Source organism: Hypomesus transpacificus, chromosome 25 (assembly GCF_021917145.1).
Source record: "Hypomesus transpacificus isolate Combined female chromosome 25, fHypTra1, whole genome shotgun sequence".
NCBI classification, from domain to species: domain Eukaryota; kingdom Metazoa; phylum Chordata; class Actinopteri; order Osmeriformes; family Osmeridae; genus Hypomesus; species Hypomesus transpacificus.
In genome coordinates this window covers 1,377,974-1,390,569 of record NC_061084.1, presented here as the reverse complement: position 1 = coordinate 1,390,569, position 12,596 = coordinate 1,377,974, and the positions used below count along the sequence as shown (strand labels likewise).

The 12,596-nt window shown below is 43.8% G+C and overlaps 1 protein-coding gene across 8 annotated transcripts in view; it reads right to left on the bottom strand.

The window, feature by feature from the left end:
* The window catches only part of LOC124487023 (nuclear factor 1 B-type-like), a 54,976-nt gene that overhangs the window by 7,985 nt on the left and 34,395 nt on the right, over positions 1-12,596 (bottom strand). For 2 of the 8 annotated variants that reach the window (XM_047049014.1, XM_047049012.1), the window contains exons 3-11: positions 11,955-12,008; positions 10,600-10,668; positions 9,195-9,315; positions 8,655-8,776; positions 7,936-8,064; positions 7,586-7,770; positions 5,739-5,877; positions 5,440-5,522; positions 1,046-1,134 (exon numbers count right to left, since the gene is read on the bottom strand). In XM_047049014.1, the coding sequence (XP_046904970.1) occupies positions 1,046-1,134; positions 5,440-5,522; positions 5,739-5,877; positions 7,586-7,770; positions 7,936-8,064; positions 8,655-8,776; positions 9,195-9,315; positions 10,600-10,668; positions 11,955-12,008 (991 nt within the window). Of the gene's footprint in view, positions 1-1,045; positions 1,135-5,439; positions 5,523-5,738; positions 5,878-7,585; positions 7,771-7,935; positions 8,068-8,654; positions 8,777-9,194; positions 9,316-10,599; positions 10,669-11,954; positions 12,009-12,596 lie in introns of all 8 variants that reach the window. The other 6 variants (XM_047049013.1, XM_047049011.1, XM_047049016.1 and 3 more) reach the window with 5 other exon arrangements.

The window sequence follows — 12,596 nt, the reverse complement described above, 5'->3', positions numbered from 1 at the left end:
AACATTTCAGATGTTAATACGATAAGTAAGCGCAGTGACTGAAGTGGATGTCAATTTTGTCTATGATTCTGATCTGAAGTCTTTCCCCGACTAAAATCAGCAGGAAAGCTGCTGGCTATCACTGCTGAAAGTGGAGCAGACACATGCAGACGGATATTAGGAAATACTCTGTTCCACCAAAATGTTCAGCGCTAAGTATGCACCAAAATGCATGCATAGCGATTGAAGTATTACAGGATATAGCCACCAAGCATCCCTCATCTTTCCTCTGTAACAATACCTGATGTGGTAATTATATTAGCGCCTTCTGACAGCTGGGTCCCAGGAGGTTGCTACATTGGTGAGAGTTGAGGGGCGCTAACCACCCCCCCCCCCCCTCTCCTGTCTCACTGCAGTTGAAGTGAGGTGATTACATTAGCTGTGTTTGCTGGCTGGCCAGGATCTTACTGGTTGGGGATGATGTAGGTTCCATAGAGTAGTTGTGCATGTGCAAAAAGACAAGACTCTTAACTGGTTATGGCTTGTTTTTTCCTTTGCTCAACTTACGAAAGGCTTTCCTAGGTGTGAAAGCCGGTCATGAAAACAAAATGATATGTTTAAACGAAAGAAAGCAAAGAATCCCTTTTTCTTAAATCCCGTATTTTCGAGGAACTGTGTGGATGTTATAGGAAATGATCGAGCAGAAATTTACGGTAAATGCTTCAAGGGAATTTGATCAAAACATTTGCACATTTCAAATGTTAAATTAAGTATCACTTAATAAGTTGTACTTAATTTGAAGATTACAGAGTATACTAAACATGCATGTATTCATAGTGTAATTAATTAACACATACAGTAACAAGTCATTTCACAGCATATCATTTCAAAGTCATATATGCCAATAATGTGCATGTGTGAGTGTTTGCGCGTTTGTGATTCCGTACACAAGTGGCCAAGTTTATCCGCCATATCTGTGCATGTGTGTGTTTTGCCAACAGGCTGTAAAAATACAAAATAAAGAAAAGAAAATGAAAGAAAAATGGTTGAAAATGATGAACGTTACCTTTGCCAAGCAATCCCCAAAGTATCCTCACTGGCACTGGTGCCATAATGCCTGCCGTTTTGAGTCATGGTCCAGTCACATATCCTCAGCTGTCAATTAAAACCTAGCAGTCAGATACGGGCCAGGACAACTTCTACTTTGATTTCACTAGACAACAGAATGCATGCAATAGAGCCTGAAGCAGCCTCAATACAAACAACAAAAGCCCATGGCTCCCATACTAAACAATAATGATTTCATCTCGACATAAAGAAATCTGTACTAATGTTAAAATATGTGAAAGATTGAAAATGAAGAACATAGAACATGCATGTCACAATTGGTAGTACATTCTCAGTTGCTAACCTGGAATTTAAAAGGGGTTAGTTTTACAGTTTAAGTGTGAGTCATGTCAAATGGTCAGTCGCTCAAAAATCGGGACGGTGCTTAGAGTTAGCCTGTGGGCTCATGCACTTCTTATGGTGCATGCATCTGCCTGGTTTGGGGAGGTGGCATATGAATCTAAAGGTAATTGCAGATAAATCCAGAGGGTGGGGTGGGTAATGTGTCAATAAAATCACTGACACACACACGCACAGTCCATGCATTGTGCACACACACAAGACATTCCAAATCATATCTACAGTCTCACCAATCCATCCAGACCTTTACTCTATTCTTCTTACTGTAACTATGTATGTATGCAAATCTACTCCTCAACACATTATCCACAGAAAATCCATATGATGCCCATGCACGTTCACACATTAAACTGGGTATTTGGCACCAAAATTGTACAAGAATCCAAAACTGTTTGCCAGGTTTCAGATTGGGGCTGGGATTAGGGTGTGAAAGCACTTGACTGGAAATCAATGGAACAAAGGTTCTAAAGAAGGCAGGTGCATGGTAATTGGTGACAACATTCTGCTAATTCTGCTAATTTATATTGCTTTATATGGCCTGTAAGCCTTTGATAGAGCATGATTAATATAAATTAAATCTCAATGAAATCTCAATTGGAGTTTATGTATGTTTAGAGTGTTCTGTTGCTAAGTGAACAATTCATTTGAGAAATATTCTTTCCTATTCAATATACAAAACCATTCAGCGACAAACACATGCCATCTCCTGCAAAGTTTAGCCTACAACTTGAAACAAAGAGAAAAAGTATGAATTTCCAGAGCACGCCATTTCATGTTCCTACATTCATTGTAGTACCATGTCATATTCTACGTCGAATATGTAGTAAATGAAACCCCTTTCTGTAATGCGTGGAAAGCTTGGGAGGCAAACCACAGAAACTGTTGTTCACACATTCAGGAACAAGTGAACAACGTGGACAAGCTGACTTCACAAGGCTGCGAGGGCCTCGCCAGACGTGCCAGCGCTCCCTGTGCTCAGAGGCTCCTTCCTCCAAGCCATCTGTCCACAGGCGCTGTCAGACCAGAGCAGCGCGGCTAGCGGGCCGCGGGAACGTGCCAGGGAGAGTACACAAACAGAGGCAGCAGATTGAGGATTAGCATCCTTCTTTAGATAATGCAAAATGACATCTGATCACGGACGGTTCCCACAAGAATTGCATTCCCAAGAGTTCACCGAGGGATGAATTCAGCGTTTTCACAGATTTGGTATCTAAGACGTATAGAGCAGGTGTGAAGGAGGCTGTCTGTGTTTGATGTTCAGGGTCCCCTGAGGGTCTGAGTGTGTATTCATTCTCTGCCTTTTTATGGTTTTTCTTATTTTCCTATGGGGTACTTTGATCTTGGAACAAAAACCTCTCCTGGTTAAGGTCACACCTTGCCATATATTTTACCACCTAGTGGCGCTGTAGTACTGGGTAGTACACCTTTGTAAGGTTATAGTTCCTCCACGATTTGACTAATGAGGTATAAAAAAAATACTTGTATCAGTGGACTATTAAACATGAACTATGATTTACTAAATAAATAATACAGTGTTTTATTTAACCAACTAACTATTATGCACCAAACCTGGTTCTAAATATCTTCTATCACAAGGTCTTCAAAAGTACTACTTCAAATATCCTTTCACATATCTCAAATAACATGGCCAATATTGGCCAAATGGGTGTGACTTGAAAGGGAGTCTAAACTATCATAATAAAACTAGGTGTACATGTTCATGTCTACGCAAGGAACTTTGCCCTACAGGTATTTGCATACTAACTACATGGGAATTCTCTTGTCCACATATTGATACATCTTTATTAGACTGATCTATAGATTTCTGAATGTATATATTTGTTGGCGTGTTACTAATTGTTTTACGTTTCGATGATACGGTTTAGGCCAATTCATTGGATCATCCTGTATAGTAGCATCCATGATGGTTAAGTTACTTAAAGTATCACTGGGAGTTCCTGGTTGGTACCTATATTTTGATGCGTTGAAAAAGTTCTTTTTGAGAAATGTAAATTAAAGGGATTGGCCTATTATATAAATAATTAATTATCATAATAGTTAGATTTTTTTGTGTAAACGTGCAGTTGTTTCCAACCCAACCACGTATTGGACTATCTTTAACTCCTATGTACATCCATAGGTTTAGCAGTGCTGGTAATATGGTATGGGACGGGTTGGGCTATCCACGGATGTTTGTTTTTTTCGTTCATGTTCAGCTGCCCCTTTTCAACATCCACTTATCCCTTATACCCCTCCCCCAAAGTGCCCCTTCTTACCCTTTTGTAATGAACTATACATCTTACATTAAATATTTATTTAAATAGAAATTCCTATGTACCTAACATTTTACTATAGACATTGCTATGTAGTTACATGGTACTAGATGTAACCTTAATGTAATGTGTTGCCAATACTATTTTCAAAAATGTGTTTTCTTTTAGTCCAAAATAATTCGGTCATACTGTCTAGCTAGGAGTGAAACTTCTAAGAAGTAGTGACATCACATGTTTGTCGGATAAACATAGCACAGCTACCAGAAAGAACAGACTACAAACTCTGGCAACACTGGCCAAATAATCCTCCTCCATCATAGGAAAAAAAGATCCCATCATTAACAAAACTTCACATTTTCCGCCTGCTCTACCTTAGCCAAACTGGGGAGAGCAACAGAGGAAGGCTTTGTCATCATCTGCTGAGGAAACCAGGCGGAGGAGAAACCAGTGATTATTATGTAGCCGCATGCAGATGCATTCAATTAGCTGTGGTTGGAAAACCCTTGGCCGCGGACCAGCTGTTTTGACGAGGAGGGGCTGGCTGTGAACACACCCTTTCCCACCATTCTGGACCACGACGGTACCAACCTCACAGACTCTAGCCGCAGCAATGCTCAAAACCTCACAGACTCCAGCCGCAGCAATGCTCAAAACCTCACAGACTACAGCTGCCGCGACACTCCCAACATCACACAGTCCAGCCGCAGCATGGGCCCAGGAACCGCAACAACAGCCACGAGACGCCAACACCACCAAACAGTCCAGCTGTGTGTGTGTCTTTCGTTATGACATCAATCTTAACTACAGTGAATACAACATGGGTTATGGAAACCTTTCTACAATATTTCAAGGCCATGAGGATATTGCAGCCTTGTTTGTAAGGCAATGCAAAAATCCTCATATTGTGTCCAAACAAAGCAATCCACACTAAGCAACAACAAAAGGACTCCCTGTATCTTGTATATTTTGTATTTTTCTATATTTTAAATTGTTACTCTGAGTGCTGTACTGTACCCTGCTGCTGTTGCAAACTGCAATTTACCCACTTGAGGGACAAATAAAGGATTATCTTATCTTATCTCTTAATGTCTGTGTTTTCACTGTCATTGCCTTACATGACATACAATTGTTTGTATGTTAACTGAAACTATTCTCCAATGTCTTCCTCCTGATAGATTGTGTCATCAATCATTTTAGAGGGCTTAAAGAGAGCCATTCAAACTGTCATACTGATCTTCGAATAAGACCTGTCGTTTCTGAACTGTTTCAGAGAAAGCCACAAGAATGCGAGCCGCGAATATGTCTTCAACCTTTGACAACATAATTGATGCCAGTTACACAGTTAAATAGCTTAAAGACTTGCACAAAGACAAAGAATGAAAGGGGAACGGTCTTCCCATACAGAATATACAGTAACATACTTATTACATCAAGTCACAAATGTGTGGATCGTAAAATCCACCGTCCGGCTTCAAACTCCTAGATCTGCAAACTGTTCCTTCAAACTACGATCACCTCGCATTCATGTTCAAATGGTCTTCTTGATTTAAACAGGGATGTCATAGAGTCAGGGCAGGTATCGTGTGCTGTGTATAGTGACTGTAGTATTTGTTAATGTATCACTGTACTGTACGTACAGTGTCTGTTTCAGATCAGAGAAAAGGGATGATGTCTTGTCCTTTGAGATGGAGGGTTTGTGTAAAAGGGTTCAACATCTCACCTGTTGTTGATGCAGGAAGGCGGGGTCTCTGGGGCTCAGTCCAACAAAACGATTGGTTGTCGGGGTCCCTGGGGATGAGTAGCCTAACAAATCCATAAGTACACATTTTAGACGATTGCAGAGTTGGGAGAAAATGTTCCTTTTGAACTCCTTAAGGTTATCAGTCATGAGATATCAAATTAAGTTTGACTTCTTTGGGTGCTGAAGTAAAAGTTCCTGAAATGAAAGGCACAGTGAAAACCAGATATGAATGATCAACTTGTAAATGAGGAGTACGCCGTGGGAAGGGGAAGACCCACCTTCTGATGATGTGGCGATGGGCTTGGTATCTGGCATGGAGAGAGACACAGGCCTCACAGATCCATGGTGAGGAGAGGGGGCCAGGACTGGGGTGAAGTGACCTGGGACCTTCCCCCCCACCTGGCCACTGCTAGTGGGCTGCAAGGGAACAAGACAGGTTACACAACAGCATTCGGCACATTGATCTTTGGTCTTACAAAAGGAAAGAGTATTGGATTGGAGTGATTTTGTGATGCTTGGAATAATTGTTGTATTGTTATTGCTATTATTCCACAACTTCTTAGAAGATAATTGTAGTGAAATAATAGTTGGCATTTCTGTTTTACTGTTTATGTTTATAACAAATGATGAGACAAGAAAGATGAGATGCTTTAGATACCTACACTAACTGTTTAAAGTTGTTTTAAACATGAAATTGTTTAACAATATATAATATTGTGCATTTGGTATCTGGTATCTACACACAGTGTAGAATCAAAGTATTAATACATCCTAGTTTACACTGACCGAAAACCTTTTTTGTGATGAAGCTCCAAATATTATCAGAAGAAGAACATTTTTATTCATATAAAATAACTATTAAAAAACGATCTATCTTGGTGTTTGGTGGGTTTTGGTCAAGAGATGTGAGGTTTGGGGGGGAGCTACTCTTGCAGACGGTTGGAGACAGTCTTCAGTTCATTCCTCTGCGCCCTGAGTTCAAACCTCAAACAGCCTCTATGGAAAAGAATCGTGTCTACAGGGTTCCTTCAAATGTGAATAGAAAGTTTAATTAGAGTGTAATATAATCTGCGTTAAAGCATAAAACATCCTGGCGCCCGTCCATTATAGGAGCTATGTTATTTGCCGAGTCCCCCCCTCTCTCCCCTCTTCCCTCCCCACCGCCCAACCCTCCACCCTCCCTTCTATCATGCCTTCCCTCCCTCTCCACTCCATTCCTCTCCCTCCCTCTCTTCCCCATCCTCCTCCCTCCCCTCCCATCCCTCCCTCCCCTTCCCACCCCACACCCTCCTCCCCAACCTCTCCACTCCATTCCTCTCCCTCCCTCTCTTCCCCACCCTCCTGCCTCCCCTTCCCATCCCTCCACCCCTTTCCACCCCACACCCTCCTCCCCTCCTTCCCCCTCCATTCCCCCCTCCCTCCTCCCCTCCCTTCCCCCTCCCCCCTCCTGCTAGCACCCCAGCAGAGGGCCAGTTAATTCTGTAAAAGAGCCGGGCCCCGGCAACGGCAAATATTTACGACCTTTATGATTCCCTGCGGTTTTCTCTCGAGATCTGGCGATCTGGCCGTGTATGGGCCCTTTGTTTACAGTGAGAACAGCGGGGATATAAAACTCACATAAATATCTCACGGCTTTCTCATCTCATAGAGATCCCTAACCCCCCCCCCCCCCCCCCCCCCTGTCTTTTTCTCAAACACTAGACTCAGTGTTAAACCCAATGCAGAAAGTCCGCTGTTTGATCGTAAATACCAAATGAACACAATGTTATGCGCTTCTGTAAATTAGTTATTAATTATATTTTTTGTCTTTGTTTACTTTTGAATATTGAGTTCCTTTATTGTACGGTTTCCTTTCCATGAGAAGGAAAAAGCTGAAGCCACATCATAACCTTTTATTTAAGTGTTTCAACACGTAAGAATGTGTCATGTGTGAGCCCTCTCACCATCCCAAAACCCACTATTTGATGAAGCTGAAACCCCCAGCCAACATTGGTAAACATGTGTCACAAGTCACGAATTACCCCCATCCCTATTCAAATGACCAATTGGAAGCAGCAAACTGTACAATACATCAAGGAGGAAATGCTGCTTGTATCTTTAGGAAACTGCCGATGGTGTTACCAACCTGACTGCTCTGCGGGCTGGACGGGTCATACGGTGGCACGTAGCTCTTGAGCGAGTCGGCAGGGTTGAGGTGAGGTGGGTAGCGGATGGTGGGGTGTGAAAAGTATGGGGCCGGGGCCGGGGGCAGAATGGCAGAGGCAGAGAACTGCAGAGGCGAATGGGGAGGGGGACTCCGGGTCGAAATAACTGACATCACAAAGAGAGGAAGGAGAGAACAGAGCGAATGAGAACTTCCACGAAGAAAGGAAACACATGTGAGTCGACATCAAAAGAAAACGTTGGTCGACAAACGTGCATAAAGTGGGTCAAATGGGTCTAAGTTGCTGCCGAGGGATCGGTTCCAGAGCTTACCACTGTGTCCTACCCCTGTTAGGCCGGGGTGGTGCTGGGAAAAAGTGCTGAGTCTGGGGGAGGAGTCCTGTGAGGAGGTGGGGCTGAAGAGAGGCTTCTCTGGCTTCTTCATGGTGGGAGAAGACATGTCTGCTGGGGAACACAAACGCAAACGATCTCAGTGGGACATCTTTTCATCGTCCTCAACACGCAGTAACTCCTCACACACCTCAACCCGCTGCCAGTAACAGCTTGCGAACGCTCTGTTGCGTGAGAGAAGCGGTTTAAACCCTATGGATGCTGCAGTTCTCCATGGTCTGCGTAAGGAGGAAAAGCTGGACCATACATGCTAACAATATTAGCTGACAGAGGTGTTGGAGGTTGGTGCTGCTGTGACATGTTGGGATGCGCGCTCTCTCTCTCTCTCTCTCTCTCTCTCTCTCTCTCGCTCTCTCTCTCTCTCTCTCTCTCTCTCTCTCCTCTCTCTCTCTCTCTCTCTCTCTCTCTCTGTCTGTTACTGGTAGGGTTGGCAGGCCCAACGATTGAACCAACAACATGCATATCTACAGCTATTTCAAACTATGCCTACCTCACTTCGAAATGCTATTGTTTTCAAAAGAAAGGCATATTTCTGTCCTACATATTGTGGGTAGTAGAGGGTATACATCGAGAGATGATCAAAAATGAGACTCCTATCTCCGTTCCTTTCATGGCACATTTCACATTGAGTGGCTCGTCACCTTGCTCTCTCTCGTGCCAGGTTCTGCTGCCGCTGGCTGGAGAGCTGGGGGAAGAGTAGAAGTCTGGCCCTGGGGGACTGGTCTCCATGCTCTCCTCAATGTTTATCGTCTTGGGCCTTTTGCTAAGAGGGACGAAGAACAGGTCAGATGTAACCAGCACACATTATATGAAGTGTTTTCAAGATCAAATCAATCAATATCATGAGTTAAGTCACGTTCGGTCACATGTACTGTCGGAGCGTGTGAACTGATATTGCATGTGTGTCCGTATTTGACAGACATGTTCTAGTATCCAGTGCAGTGGACCCTTCAACCCTGGTCCTCAAGGCCCATTGCTTGGTATGTTTAGATGTTTCCCTGCTCCAAAACTCAATTCATTAGAATCAGGTGTGTTGGAGCAGAGAAACATACAAAAAAAATGCAAGTCAGGGGGCCCTGAGAACCAGGGTTGAAGACCAATACTCTAGTGGATTGTTATGGTATTTAAGTGAAGTGGAACAAAGGGGGTTCATGTGTGAGCAGCGAGGCCAGCAGACTGACCTGCCAGGCGGGGAGGAGAGGGAGCGGTGCAGCCCCACGCTGGAGTTCAGGTCATGGTAGTACGGCTGACTAGGCATGTCTGCCATGGAGAAGTTCACCCCTGCTCCTTGGGTGATGGGAGCTGTAGACACAACCAAGAGAAGAGCACACGTCCGTGTTTGTTAATGTCCATGTCGTTAATGCAGTACAAGTGTGGGAGGATGACATTGAGTTTGCATGTGTACATTCCCAGCTATTATGCTGCCTTCTTCTCATGAAAAAAACTGGGTTGCAGCCAAACCCACCAACCTTAAGATTGGTCCCATCTCTAGCTGGCACATTCAAATAAGCCCTCACTAATTTGGTCAAGTACTTAAACAGTATAATCATCAACTGCCAAGTCTGTAACACTGCATTATAACACTAACTGTAAACACGTATAGTTTTACAATGAAGCTTGTTTTGTTTCTCCGGCTTGAAGTAAGAACATTGTTTCAGGGAGGTGAGGGAAAGGCTTTTAAGACACATTTGTGCTGCTCCATCTTCCTCTTGACTGAAGAGAGACACAGCTCGAGAAACAGCGCCATGTGGCTGGTTTGGGAGCCCCACACAGCAGAGTGGCCTGACTGCAGAGTAGCTGGAGAGGGAGTGCAGTGTGGAGCGCCCTGTGGCTGGTTGGGAGTCACTGACAGACTGAAGTGTGTGGTGCTCTCTGTTGTGGTCTGAGGTTCACCGCTGGCATGAGCTGTGGCAGCCGCTAAACTGGCACGGGCAACCTCCAATCATGCCCTGGCCACGGGCTTCCTACCCCGGGGGAACCAGCAACATTCTCTCTTTTCTTTCTGTCTGTCTCTCTCCAACAAGAAACATGGCTAACTTTGGCTACGAGAGAAATAATTAGCGTGTTCGGCAGGTTTAAGTTACTGCAGTGGAAGCCCATCAGTATCAAAAGGCTTGTTCTAACTCATCAAAGCTAAATCAACTGACTAGCTATATTACATTTGTGGCTGGCTAAAACATTGGTGACCATAATGAAGAACGTTGCCCTCTTTAACTTGGCAAAACGATGAGTGGGTTGACAAAGTGTTGTGTTCTACTTGGGAATGTCCCAGGCCACCCTATCCTGCAGGGAAGGTGTTCCAGCTACATGATGCCTTAGGGAAGCGCTGTCCTCATCTAGCAGAGAACAGAGGTTCCTGGAATCTGTCCTTGTGTTTGCGAGGGCAGACATGTCTATACAAACACATACACGCGGATATAAAGGCACTTCTCCCGTGGTGTAGAAGGGTGGACTTGCTCAACTGGATTTACTGCAACACTGCTGCTCCCTGCTTGGTTTTTACAGAACCAACAATATGGAGGATGGTTACAGAACCCTCAGAAAGGCTCCAGGAGTATGGAGGGTTTCCACACGGGCGATACTTACTTCTGGAGACTCGCACCAGCTCTGAAACACTGAAGACTCCTGATTTAATGAAGCTGTCTTCCAAGTAAACTGTAGACAGAGAAAAGACATGAAACATTATTTTCTCAGTGTGTCAGTATTATATCAATCATAAATGCGAACTGATGCAGTATGCCAAACAATGTTGATCACAGATTGTATTGTTGTATAGGTTTTTCAATACAATAAAGGACATACAGTAGATCATGGTGGTGTACAGACTGTATCTGTAATGTATCAGCAGATCTGGGATCAAAACCTTATTATTCTCACTTAAAATGGATACTATCATCAACCAATAACAATACATTTGTCTTGAAGCATATAGTACGTTGTACGGATGCCCTGCCAAGAAAGCAAAATCCCAACCCAGACAGGATCTCTTACATCCTCCAGACAGTCATTGACTTCACCGCACCAATAAGCATGTAGGCCTACTGCTCAGATATGACAGCAAGATATGAGGCATGAGAGTGGGCTGGCAGCTACAAGCCCTGTTCTTGAGGCCTCACACAAGCCAGCGGGCTGGAGAAAGAACTGTGTCACTATGGGAGCCCTCCCAGGGTCTGAGTCATTGGCTCACTGCTGTGTTTTACTTGGCAGCCCGATATGCAGAACCTGCTCTTGAGGTAGAAAACTAATTATGCTTTCCTCTATTTTCATTCCTGGCCCATGATGACATAGCGCAGGTCAGCCTAGGAGAAAGACAGGCCAAGGGTTTTTAATGTCCTTCCACTTGGCTTCCACACTCACATGTCGAGTACGCTGGTTTCAAGAGTGGTACGGGCATATTCAATCTTTCCCTTTCAAGCAATGCCATGCCAATTCAATATTTATATTTGGATGGCAAATCTTTTAGTAGTAGCAGTAGTAGTAGTTGTAGTAGTAGTAAGTAGTAGCTAATGTTCATCCATGACCACGGTGCTACATAAAAACAACGTAGGACAAACACAGACTAAATAAGACCTACATTCCCATATAAAGTACAAGTATATTTATACAGAAGACAGGACAATATTAAGATAGCAAGTATAAAGTGACCAAGAAATGAGTGCAATTTGTCCAACTCTGACGTTGGAGGGTGTCCAGGTCAGTGTGTATCAGACCAGTCCCTGAGTAGTGAGTAGTCTGATAGCTTGAGGAAAGAAACTGTTCCACAGTCTGCCCGCGAGGGCCCGAATGCTTCCGTACCCCTTGCCAGACGGCAGTATTTGCACATTGCCTGGTCAATATTCTAAAGTTAAAGCGAACACTGTGCACAAAGTGAAATGTTAACTATTGGATTGTACTACAATAAAGTGATAGAATATGGGTTGGACTACTGGCAAGGTACATACCTGGAGGGTTCTTGCCTGGCTCATTGTTACTCGGACTTCCTGACTGCCGTGAGTCTGCAAATACAATAACAGAACAAGATGGGATTTACAAAAGACCACAAAAGGTAGTTTGTTTAAGAAATACCACGCAGTGTGTGAAAGGTGAATTACTTTTGATAACTACAAAGACATTATGTCACAAACATATCGGCCTGAAGACTTCATAGTTAAGAAGTCTCTACAGTCCCACCAGATTGACTGTTTAATCAGGTTCGATTGTATGGTGACTGCATGCTTTCGTGTCAACAAAATGAGAAATACTACGGCTACTTAAGTCATTATAAAAGTAAATGGTGAACGTAGGGGATTGTGGGTATTTCTGCCTGGGGTCAGGGGGAGGTGTTGCACCCGGCCCTGCCGTGCACCAAACAGAACAGGGGGAGGGACGGACATGCTCTGAAACACGAGTGGAATTCTCCCCAACAGGAGAAGTGATGGGGCTGTGGTATGACATCCTGTGATTTATACCGTTACCTCACAATACCTCTGCAAGGCCCTGCAAGTGCTACCCTGTCTAGCAGTCTAACCACTTTGCTGCACCAACCAATACCAGCATGTCAACCTTTGACCGCATGACTATTCTATCCACGATTTATGAGTTTT